The 12,538-nt window shown below is 38.0% G+C and overlaps 1 protein-coding gene across 5 annotated transcripts in view; it reads right to left on the bottom strand.

The window, feature by feature from the left end:
• The window catches only part of TENT4A (terminal nucleotidyltransferase 4A), a 57,262-nt gene that overhangs the window by 28,935 nt on the left and 15,789 nt on the right, over positions 1-12,538 (bottom strand). For all 5 annotated transcript variants that reach the window (XM_054164166.1, XM_054164169.1, XM_009906565.2 and 2 more), the window contains exons 3-8: positions 11,940-11,986; positions 10,495-10,615; positions 8,846-8,953; positions 8,014-8,142; positions 6,844-7,057; positions 759-885 (exon numbers count right to left, since the gene is read on the bottom strand). In XM_054164166.1, the coding sequence (XP_054020141.1) occupies positions 759-885; positions 6,844-7,057; positions 8,014-8,142; positions 8,846-8,953; positions 10,495-10,615; positions 11,940-11,986 (746 nt within the window). The remainder of the gene's footprint in view (positions 1-758; positions 886-6,843; positions 7,058-8,013; positions 8,143-8,845; positions 8,954-10,494; positions 10,616-11,939; positions 11,987-12,538) is intronic.

Genomic DNA, 12,538 nt, shown 5'->3' with positions numbered 1-12,538 from the left:
GGAGTTTGGAATTGTGTCTAAACGATTTGAGACATCCTTTGATCTAGACCAAATTTCTACTGAAGGTGAGAATAACATATGCTAGAGCAGATACACGAATGAAAACAGAACACAACTGAAATGCCTTAATTTTCTTTCTCTTTCCACTTTCAAAAAGCAGAAAACTTGCAATGGTGAGAGCTGAGAAAGTACTAGCTGTGCAGTGTTTCTATGAAAGGCATTAAGAACTGCATCAAACCATCAAATTTAGATGTATGCTACTTTTTATGGCAGTTAAAACATTATGGCCAAAGTGAACTGATTCCTTTAATAGCTTATTTACATATGAAACTTTTAAACCTTTTAAAATAGCTTACGGAGCATGTATTAAAGAACACAAAACATTTCTAGCTGTGTTATCTAGTTGCGTCTAAACAATCTGTTTTAACCTATACATTTCTTTCTGCCATAGTACCGACATACATTGTACCAAATATTAAACCAGCAAACCTTTTGAGACACTTAAAGCAGAATGTTTGAGGAATGAACAATTGTCTTTCAGCTCCCTTCAACACTAAGAACCCCATGCTGGACTCAGTGGGTTTTCTCATGTTGTCTTCATTTCAATGCTGCACATTGTGGTCTTACACTCTCACACCACTGGGAAGCCTAAATTTCTGGGTAGATTGCAATTAATAAATAACATTCCTTTTACCAATTTAGACCCAAATATTCCTGATTACACAGACAAATGGATATTCAAAAAGTGGACTAATTACCTCTCAGAATCTCTATTTGGATATGATCTTGCAAGTGGTGATACTGCATGGCTAAGAACAATGTAGGCATAATCAAAAACTTGTTTCACTTGCATGGCACCGTAAGAACTTCTGCCAACGTCGTTTCCTGAAATAATGTGACAGTCATCAGATCATTTTTTTTAGTATCAGTAACCAGAAAAAAAATCATTTATTCTCAAAAGCTCAGAAGCCTTAGCAATACAGTTTAACTCTTTACATTGGTTAGCCCATCCTACTAATATCAGGAACAACTATATGTGCCTATCTTAATAAAAGAAACCAACCTTAGGAATGACTCTTAACATTATGCATTCAACTTACCACTTTTTATATGTATATATGCACACCAGTGTGTGAAAGAAATGAAATGGAGGGTCTTAAAGCACTTGTAGCTGTTTTTTTCAATAAATAGCCTCCTAAGCTTGAAGCATCATGTCTCACTTACCAATAAGTTTCTGCAGGCCAAATTCAGCTTAAAATTCCACTTGTGCAACCACATTATCTCCATAGGGCCAGGTATACTTACATCAACCCCTACTTAACCTTATTAAAACTACAGAGTACTAAATCAACTCATACAGATTATTAATCTCCACAGGATAAGCCAGTTGGTCAGTAACTGACAGAGGATTCTGGAAGTTTGTATAGCATTATTTTTTGATCAAGTTAGTGGCATTTGACTGCCGCTCTTTAAGCAGAACTCCCAGTGTGTGAGGAACTGCAGAAGTGAAGAACACACTAAAGTGTCTGTGTGTACAAGCATTTGTCTCCCATTTGACACCAAAAAAGACCTTGCTAATAGTACCAAAAAGAAACATCTGTTTGGGATTTTTTCGGTGGGGGGTGTTTCAGTTTGGGGGTTTTTGTTGTTTTGTAGATACATTTGGTACCAAAGGTTTATTGTCACCACTCAATTTGAGAAATACTAATAAAAACTTCCTTCAAACTGCATGCCTAAACTACAGACAACACATTTTTATCCTTTGAGATTCTGCAACCATAACACCACCTTGACGCATAATCCGTGGAAACATGGGAATGTAACAGCATTTTGGGAACAGAATTTTTTCATTTATATAGTCAAACATCAGAGCAATAAAATTTTGTGTTTACTAAAGCACCCGAGCAGCTTGTTCTGCGCTGCTGCAGTACATAGCAGCTATCATGCTCAAAATTACAGAAGCTTAAGTGGCATATTTACAGCTGGACTCTGTCCTGAAGTAGAAGCAGAGACTAAAGTGGACCTAGAACAGGATATTTAAGAAGAAAGAGTACTGTACTACAAAGCAGTGAAGGACCTCCTCCAAAAGCAGCTTCCAAGGTGTTTCAGTGGTCAAGAAATAAGGACACAAAAATTTTAATTCTGTAAGATTAATTCATGTTTTAGTACAGGTTGTTCCGGAGGCAGGACACATTGTCTTGCATATGTTTAGTGCAACAGTATGTGAAGGGTGGTGGTGTTGCAGGATGTAACAAATTGAGAACCAATACAGAAATGGAACATATTCAAGTCGCTACACACACACACTATTGAACCTACCACTAAATTCAAATGCATATGCAGTTTGACTCAATGGTATTAATGGTCTTTCTCAACCTATGTCATTCTATAAATTCATAGAACAGGAACTACAAGTACATACTGCACACTGCAATAGTTTTATCTAATCTTGTGCTAGGCTACATTTTACATGCATCCTGCATGAAGTTAAACCAAAATGTTGTTGCCACCTCTACTGTTGTGCCAGCAAAGAAATGCATGAGTTCTCCCTGACCCACCTGCAGCAAAGTCCAGCAGTTTAGCTTGAACCACTTAAGTTGTGTATGAGTCTTGACTGAAGGAGATTTGAGCAGAGGCAAGATAGCTCATGCTATAGCATGCCTAGGCTCCTAGACTGCCTTACTCTGCACCCGTAACTAGTTCATAAAAACATCAGGATAAACGCATTTCAATTATACCATCTGCAGAACTTCTCATTTACACTGCAGCTAAAAAGTAGGTATGGATGTCAAAGCTACCACGTAAGCTAGTATGAACTGTATCAAGTCACGTCTGTATAGAGATGCCCCTACCCAATTTAGAAAGCAACATATTAAAGAAAACAGAATATCATATATTTGCATTCACTTTCCTGAACATATTTTCTTCTGAGAGATCATTTGTGTCAGTAGATCATGTCTTACACACCCAAGCCTCCTTTTGTCAAAATCTACAGACTGATCAGTTAAAGCACATACCCAAAATGCCTAAAAAAAAAAAAAATTCAATCCTCAGATGTATGTTAGTAGATAACAACGGTGTGTGATTTCTTTCAGTCCTGGCTCTTAGAAACCCTTCAACCCTAAAAAAGCATGCTTAAGATTCCTGACAGCCACTACCAGTATTAACACTGTCAGGTAGCCTTCCATTACATGCAGCAGGTTTAAGAACATGTCCTGAAAGGCAAAGTTAAGATCATACACTAGGCCTGAAACCGATCCATTTGTTATTATGTAGAAAGTACCTTCTTTGCAACATTCTGTATTAAAACAGATCTTTCAGATACTAGCTTCAATCTATTTGTGTATTTTTATACATACACATATTTTATATACACATGCATTTGTACATTCTAATGAGAAATAGCAGATATTGAAAACCTGCAATGAGTAACTTTGGGCAGTCACTAAGGATAGAACAAATAATCCCAATAGCTGTTGCCAATTTCAAAGCTTATTATTTCCTGAATTTTTATCTAGCTTTGCAGTTCTAAATGAATGCTTTCAGTTTTTGCACACCAAACAAAAGACAACTGTTTTGAACAACAGAAACAGTGGCAGTTTCTTTGGATTTTGCTAAGGCAAACATTTTAATCTCATTACCCTCTCCTAAGACACTGTCATAGGCTGAGTTGAATCTGCTGACAGTACCATGCTGCCATCATGCCATCTTCAAAATGAAAGTGCTGGCTGGAGCAAAGTATCAGAGAGCTTGAAGTTCAGATTGTAACATGAGAGGCTTCCTGTTGTGGTTGCTTCTTCCAGTTTGAGTTTGGGATGTTGATCTTTTCCACTGTGCTGGCTGCTGTGTGCTTGGAGGCTGCTGGAATACCTGGGTTGGGGGACAGTTTTATTGATGTTGTCTGCTGCTGCCTCATTTTGCTATGCATCTTCTGCACCGTATTATCTTAGTAAACTACTTATCTCAATCCAGGTTTTATTTTGTGCTGCTTTCCCTGCCGTCTGTGTGGCAGGAGTGGAGGGGCTTGTGAGAGTGGGATGTGTTAACCCAGGACAGACTAATTCAAGATGAAGAATCTTAGCCTGTGTATGAAGAACAAGCATAAGCTTCCAATGGATAAATGTATCACCAGCTAGATTAGTTTCACCCATCAAATACAGCTTTTAACAAATTTCCCACTTGAAGTGTAGACTCCTTACAAGTTCTGGAATGCTGGTTCTCAAATCACAGAAACTATTACTGCCTTGCACCCAGTTACCAGTCCTCTGAGGCTCTCAGAGGAAACCCTTCAGCACCCTAAAGAACTTGAGCAAAACCCATTACAACCAAAACAGTAACACAAATGGTTGATGCCTGTTCCCCAATCCAGGAACTAGCACAAGGTACTGAGCAGGTAGAACTAAAGTTATCATATCCTCCTGATGACATTTATGTTAGCCAGACATCAACATTTCACACTGAAGAAAAGTTCCAACTTCAAAGAACTAATTCTACTGAACATTAAGTTAATCCTGTCCCCTACAAGACTGTCTACACTCTCTACAGCTATTCTTATGAGTTATACCTTTTCACATCTTATTGCTGCTCTAGTGCATACATTCACAGGAAAAAACTCCTACACTACTTGGATAATCTTGACAAAGCAAGTGTCTTTTTCTTTTAATCCCTGTATTTTTTTGTCTGATTTCTGGATTACTAAATCATCTTTCAAAGTCTTCTCTAAGGCTTAACTAGCATTTCAAAGCAAGCTGTGAGCAGGATAAAACGGGGTGTAATAAAATAAAATATTTCAAATGTGCACATACAGGACATGAGGGAAAAACTTTATACTAGAGTTTATGCTAACAAGTCAAGAAATATTTATGTCCACTCTTTACCAAAATGCTTGATGCAATGTCCTTCACAGTTTCGCCACAGACCCTCAGGAGTCAGACACCGAGTGGATCAGATCACAATCTAATCAAGCAGAGATGACGACTTGTCAACCAGGCATGGACCTGAACTCTTGAAAAAGACTTTTGTACTGGGACACATACAATAACAACTACACTAACAGAACTCTCAATGTTTTCTACATTGACAAGTACTTTGTTTGACATTGTTTTCTACATTAACAAGTACTTTTCTGTACTCTAGGAACATAATAAAGTCCAGATCTAATAAGGCTGTATTTGTGAGATCTGATTCAAAGAGCCATCCTACACATCTTGTACAATCTTCCTCCTAGTTTCATCAGACAAGTTCTGAAGCTCTGTTGTAGATGCCCCAAAATATCCCTATGGGACACAGTGTCCAGATAACTTAAAATTTAATGTCAGCTTTCACTTCCCTTGCCAAAACACTTACCCTCCTTTTAAGTATTACATTATTCAGCCCACATAACCTAACCCAAAACTTAATTCTGATTAACTCTTAAGAGCAAATAACTAGATCTTTCTTCTACAATACAGCTTTTTGCTTCTTCAAGATTTATGCTAGGAGAAACAGTTCAGAGTCCCTGCTGTACTTGCAATATTTTTTCTTCACTGAAGAGTCAGAAGAAAAAATTCCAAAGTGCTATTAGCAGTGACTAAAACATCCGTAATTTCTTCTCAGTCCTCAGCATAGAGGAAAGAACAGAACTGGAGAACAGTGAAGGACTTTGCCTCTAAAGAAATGTGGCTCATACTGCTACTCAAATGGATCTTCAGGTAAGTAAGTACATAGCTACTGAAGCAAATCAATAATGGAACTGAAGTTCTGCAAAATCACACCTAAGCCTAGCCAAGTGCAGTAGTCATGATGGACAGGAACTCAGAGCTGCCAAGTATCAGGTGTGGTTACACAAACAAGTATCTTAGCTTGCAACTTGTTCTAAACTATGAAAATTCAGCATATCGAGCATTTACAAAGTTCTACAGACTTCAGCTCCTGATCCATGCAATTTGCTTTAAGAGTGTTGTACATAAGCAGTCTACCCACAAGAAGTGACAGTATGGAGTTTGAGTGGCAATTACATTCTAGAAATACTAATGCTGAAATCCAAATTAACAGAAAATTGAATGTGTTAAAAAGCTGGTTTGGAATTTCAGCTACTTGTGACAGTCTAAATAGGACCCAAATTGACTGTAAAGCTGGAATTATTTTTCAGGAGCTCAGACAAAATTAAAATTAACCTTGATTACTCTGAAGATTACTCAATCTACATGATAGCTTAGAGAAAAAAAAAAGCTTGAAGTTAGTTACTTTCAAAGTACATGCATCTAAAATTAGGATTCTCTAAAGGTCTCTGTGCAGCACAGAAGCCAGTTATGCAAACCACTCTTCACACCAACACTGTACTACAGCTGCTCCCTTGCTATATAACTCATGGATATACATACATGTCTCTGTGCAGTCTCTACTGCACCACCTTGTACGACACATCCTCACCTGAGCCTCTCTTTCCTGTACGGTACGATATATCTGAAGTGTGGCACTATAGACTGAGGCAGTAAGAGAGACACCTTTCATTCTCATTCTCCCATAATAAAAAATGGAGAGGTGTTCTAACTAACAAATCCCCTTCCAGGATTTCCTTGACCTCCATCACTGTTAGAGAATCTTAAACACTTGACAGTTCTGAATTTCCAATGAATTATGTATATACACTGTTTGTGTGCAATCCAATTTACTCAGGCTAGGAATCCTGGGAGACTTCATATACTTCATCCCTTAGCCCATCTCTGTAGCTCAACACCAGCAACGGTCTCTTCCCAGTGCAGTTCTTAACTCATTTAACAGACTTCAGGGACTGCAATATAAGCTGTGAGTGCATGAGTTGAGCCAGAGCTCCAGATCATTGCAAGAAATGTACAATCTTACCAGGCAGAAGAGGATCTTCAATACATAGCATGGATGGTCTGTATCCATTAGTCATGACTTTCATGATTTCTTCTTTGGCAATATAGGCACCTCCATTTTTTATTCTAATACCAGTTTTCAAGTAGTTAAAATTCCTTCCATAGAGTTCAAAAAATTCTATCAGAAGCATTCCAAGGTTCTCATCAGCTCTTCTGGCATCAATTCTTGGATGCAGCTGGGACACAGAACAGTTGTGAATTATTAAAAATTAATGCTTTTCAGACCACACCAGCACAAACAAAAGCTCTCATTTAAACAGCTGAGTAGAGTATCTGCACAAATCTTGAGTCATTAGTACTTAAATTGCTTCCACACAACCAAGAGAGGGCAGCACACTTCAGCAGTATCCAAAAGCCAAAGGAATCCCCCCTCTTCCAGCTTTTAGAGGTTTAATAAATTGTTCTCCGTAAGCCAAAACTCAATTAATAAATACAATGTACCACATACAGTTTAGTTAGCAAGACTTGATCTTCCACACCAAATCCACCAGTCTGTGTTTTCAGAAGCAAGGGTGGGGAAAGAAGGGAGGGAATCTGTTTACCCCAAATCAAACATTTACTGCATTATCACAGCAGCAGAGAGACAGTACCTTGTCATATTTGTACAAATCTCACTGTCACACCATTCAGAAGAAATTCTAGCTCATTAGCTATTTCATCAGTTACTTACAACTGTCATATTTTAGGTATGTCAGAAACTAAACAACATAAACCCAACCGATTTCATAATTTTAGCAAACACTGAAATCAACTACTCTGGACATTCAGTATCAGTAGTGCAGGAAGCAACATACTTAAACTGAATCCTAGCAGATTTACAGAACACCATTGAGATTATTCAGGTAATGGAACAGGCTGCCCAGGAAAGTACCATAGCACACACCACAGGCCTTGGTATAGAAAGCAGTGCAGTCTCTAAGCTTTTCACAAGGCTCCTGCTGCTGTTTTAATTCACATAGCAAATAGAAGTTCTTGGAGGTCTGACAGTCCATAGCAATTGCTAATGATCAGACAACTAGAACCCTAATGGTAAAACTGCCCATTGCTAGAGGAGTCTGAACAAACAGCACTATAACAGGGTATAAGTGCAGAAAGCAAAATTTTCAAGATGACAAATAAGGAATAGACTTACCTGCAGGAAACTAATTGCCATTAAAATTAGGCTGTAAGAGCTAATTCCACCAGTAAAAACTTCATTCAAGTCCCTCTGAAGAAGGAACTGCTTTAATACTAAAATCAAGTAAGGAAGCAAAGAATATTTCTGCAAAGCAAGATAAGTCTTATCAATGACAATGTCAACATTCCCAAACAAAATGAAATACAATCTCAGCACAAGTTTCATCATCTAATATACAAATGTTATTCACTAATGTGCTATAAAGTGGTTCCAGAGGAAGTAGTAAAACTTTTTTTTCTTTTTAATTCTAGGAGCAGATGAATAGGCTTCAACTCTCTTTTGATCAGTTTACAGACCAAATTTATCCCACTCTCCCCCCAAACAAGATTTTTTTTATATCCTTCTCCAAATGCCAGTGTCACTTACACTCAATGCTTTCCTTCTGAACACTACTGACACTGCAGAGCATAAAACCAAACTTAAAATCAAGTATGTCAATACAGAAATGTTTGCTTCAGACATTGTTTAGCAAGACAGTATTCACAACTAAGCATCTCGTAAATTCAAGATCAGCAAGACTTGAACAACTTGTTTTAGAAGCAGAACCTATCTGCAGATTTATATATGCTTGCAAAAGACATTCAGTGCGCACGTTTATCCACACACCTAGCACTTGAAGGGAACACTCAATAGATACTAGTAGAAAAATTGTAATAATAATAAACCAGATGTGTGAAAATGAACTACAGCAATACATTTTTTTAAAAAGTCTTAAGCAATACCAAAAGAGGTTAGCCAAGCAGCACACCCCTGCTAAGTAGTATAGCACATATTATATGGTTGATACCTTCATGTACTCCTTGATAAATCGAGCTGCCTTCACACCAGTTTCTACATTAAAACTGATGTCAACTTTCACTTCTGTTTCCTGGTCAGTAAGTTTTATTATTGGTACCTGAAAAGATTCAAACAAGATTTTGTGAATCCCCAGAAATGCAACACTGGTGCTATTCTCCAGTTTATTTACTTAAGACACATGGATATTATCAGTCCAAATAAATGCAACTATCAAGACGCAAAATGTGTTTGGGAAAACATAACAAACCTAACTTGGTTGACTTTTTATTGAGGTCATTAAAAACACGCCTGTATGATCACGTTAACTTATGTACTCTCTCATAGCTATTAGATCTCCACCTTCATAACTGCAACACCAATATTTCAAAAGACAACAAAATTTACTTAGTTCAGTGACTCACTGATGTTAATGGGAAACATTCTATTCATAACCAGCAAGTACTGCATTCATCTGACCAGCACTGCACCGTGCACTTGCTGAACTGTCAGAAAACTTGCCCAGCAGAAAAAATAAAGGACTATTGGTTTATCAAGATGGACTGGTTCACTGAAGAGTCAAATGAAACCCAGAATGGCAAAGACCAGAGCAGAAGTAGCCCTATTTGCTCTTCCAGTAGTAGTAAATTATTACAGAACTACTAAGTAGTTATTAGATGAAGTCTATGTTATTTTTAACTGAACTTGAATTTTTAATCTGAAATGGGAAACAAGAAAATAGTATGAACATCACTTTATACCAAGAGCACAGGGGATACAATAAGAAAGGCCAGAAAAAACTGGTACGTCTATTCTAGTACCTTATTCCATCACTAACTGGTACTACTGATTATGAAAGTTCCACTCATTCTCAGGTAATCCAAAGGTTATCAGATCTACTGTTACATCCTGCTACTCCAACAGAAGTCACAGAAATCTTCTGGACCTAAGAGTGACCCTATTTCACAGTATCACAGTATCGCCAAGGCTGGAAGAGACCTCGAGGATCATTGAGTCCAACCTGACACCACAAACCCCATGACTAGACCGTGGCACCAAGAAACCACAAAATATAACAGCCTACTAACAGAAGTTTGGAATACTTTAAGTCTCCTGGAAAAAACACCGCTGGCCCAGTAACATGATTCTCATATTTTTAACATATTCAATGTGATCCATTAGGCTTACAAGACATGCAATAAGTAATAACATTGGTTTAACAAATGAAATAAAGCTCTTACATCGCATGTTTTGGAAGGGAAAAACAAAAGTTTGGAGCACTTCACTATGCCATCAGAAACAAGCAACCTGAAAAATCAGGGTTTTAAGCCAGACAGCTCTAATTACTGGCCCCTGGCTACACAAAGTCCTCTCCAAACATAGTGATTTTATAGAAATATTTATTTTATATATTTCACAAATACTGATCTTTATTAACAATGTAGGTATAAAGTATGGCCTCCAGCAAAAGTACACCATTACCCATGTAAAAAACCTATGTGCCTATGTTCCTAAGCACGCACACACTAAAACCTTGCGAAGAGCAAAACATGGTGTTTAAGACTAATTATGAAGCAAATGACACTAGGAACAGTATTTTCCACCAACACTTTATGTGGTCTGAAAGATTTTCAGTTCAGTATTCAAAAGACTACTACTCACCGTAGCTTTATCAAGTACTTTAATGGAATATGGCTCAGCCACATTGTGTTTTCTTAGTGCTTGCTCCAGCAGCTGTAAAGGGGGCCGTTCCCATTTCCCAAAAACAACTAGATCAATATCACTAGACAAAGAACACAGCACAAGATCCATCAGGTCTGAAACATAATACTCCAACAACAAAAAAAGCAAAACTGGTATTCTACACAGCAAAAATACTGCAAGGTGACCATTTTGCAACTTCAATCTAGGATCCTAGTAAGCTTGTGGCTATTGATGGTTACAGGCTGTTCAGAAGGAACAGGAAAGGAAGATGGGGTTGGACACATTGCCCTCTACATCAAGAAACGGATACGAACTGATAGGTAAGAATCAAAAACCATGGCAACGGGAAGCTCGTGGTTGCTGTCTTGGCCACCTAAGCAAGGGAAGCTACAGAAGGCTCTGCATACTCAAAGCTCTACCTGCTGAGAGCCTTAAACCACCCTGACATCTGCTGGACAATTGAAAGGTAAGCTGTAGTCAGTCCAGGAGACCTCACAACACAAAGGTAACTCCTAAGCCACATAAAAACAGTTCTACCAGAGGGAATGCAATGTGATGCTTACTAAGCCAACTGAGCTAACCAGTGATGTCAACACTGGAGGCAGCCTGGACTGCAGTGATCATGGACTGGTGGAGTTCATTCCTGAGGGATATGGGTCAAACAAGGAGCAAAGTTGGGACCCTGAATTAAAAAAAAAAAAAACTGAGAAGTAGGACTGTGTGCATCTCATGAGGTTCAACAAGGCCAAGTACAAGGTCCTGCATCTAGATCCCAGCAATCCCCACTATCAATCAGGCTGAGAGATAAAGGAATTGAGAGCAGTGCAACAGAGGATTTGAGTACACAGGTAGATGGGAAAGCTGGATTTGAACCAATAATGTGTGCTTGCAACCCAAAAAAATCAAATCATATCCTAGGCTGCAACAAAAGAAATGTGGCCAGCTGGCTGAGAGGTAATTCTGCCCCTCTGCTCTGGTAAGACACCACTTGACATAGGAAAGACATAGACCTGTTGGTCACAATTGTGATGATGACTGACTCCGCAGAGTAACTCTGGTAAGTGGCATTCTCAGTAACTCATCATACTTAGCAAGACAATCTTTACACAGGAAATACTGAACATTGTTTCACTGTATCTTGAAAAAGTGTCAGAGATTGATGCCAGACACAAGAAGGTAAAGGGAATTCACCAAAGGCTAAGTACCTGGCGCAGTATAATGATATATCAAATACTTATCTCCAACCTGTATGTTCAAAAGCTCTCCCCTTTGCCACTTGGGACATTAGGCAAAAATTCTACTGGATGTTTGATAGGTTTATGCATTCCTACCTAAATTCTCCTTTGAAATTTACCACTACTCTAAAACACAAGCTTTTAGATAAAAAATAAATTATTACTTACCTAGTTGGAAGATAAAGCCCTGTACTAAAGCTGCCAAATATCTGGACCTGAAAAAGAACCCACAGCAGTGAAATATTTTTTAAGTATGGACACTCACTTCAATTTATTTTCATAAGACAATCTTTTTCTGGACTTCAATGACAAGGCCCAGTAATAAAGTTATTGAACTTTCTCCACAACATACTCTGTTAAGCCTGTACAAATTCATTTTCTCTTACAGATGTAACTTCAGAGGAAATTGGGGGTTTAAACACGAAATGACTACCAATCCTGCCAGCAGCAGAGCATAAACTTTTGAAACGAGTTCTTTGCACTATTTTTTCTGATTCTACAGAAGTATAAGCTGTTAAATATTTCCTTCCTTCCTGCTCCCTTTATTCCTCATAGGACAGCATTACTGAAACAAGAAGAGTTTAAAGGGAAACGTTTTGTGGGGTTTTATCCTCCAAATATGTAGGTTTAAAGAAAGGCACATGCATCTAAACATTAATTCAGATAAATATCACTATTCCAGGTTTTACTATCAGGATTACTATGAAATTGTGGTAATGTCTGTGTATGGAAAAGAAGGCATGATAAAGAAATCTCCACAGTCCATA

The sequence above is a fragment of the Dryobates pubescens genome, chromosome 9, assembly GCF_014839835.1.
Source record: "Dryobates pubescens isolate bDryPub1 chromosome 9, bDryPub1.pri, whole genome shotgun sequence".
NCBI classification, from domain to species: Eukaryota; Metazoa; Chordata; class Aves; order Piciformes; family Picidae; genus Dryobates; species Dryobates pubescens.
Note: the sequence above shows the minus strand (reverse complement) of the source record. Positions and strands in the feature narration are given on the sequence as shown.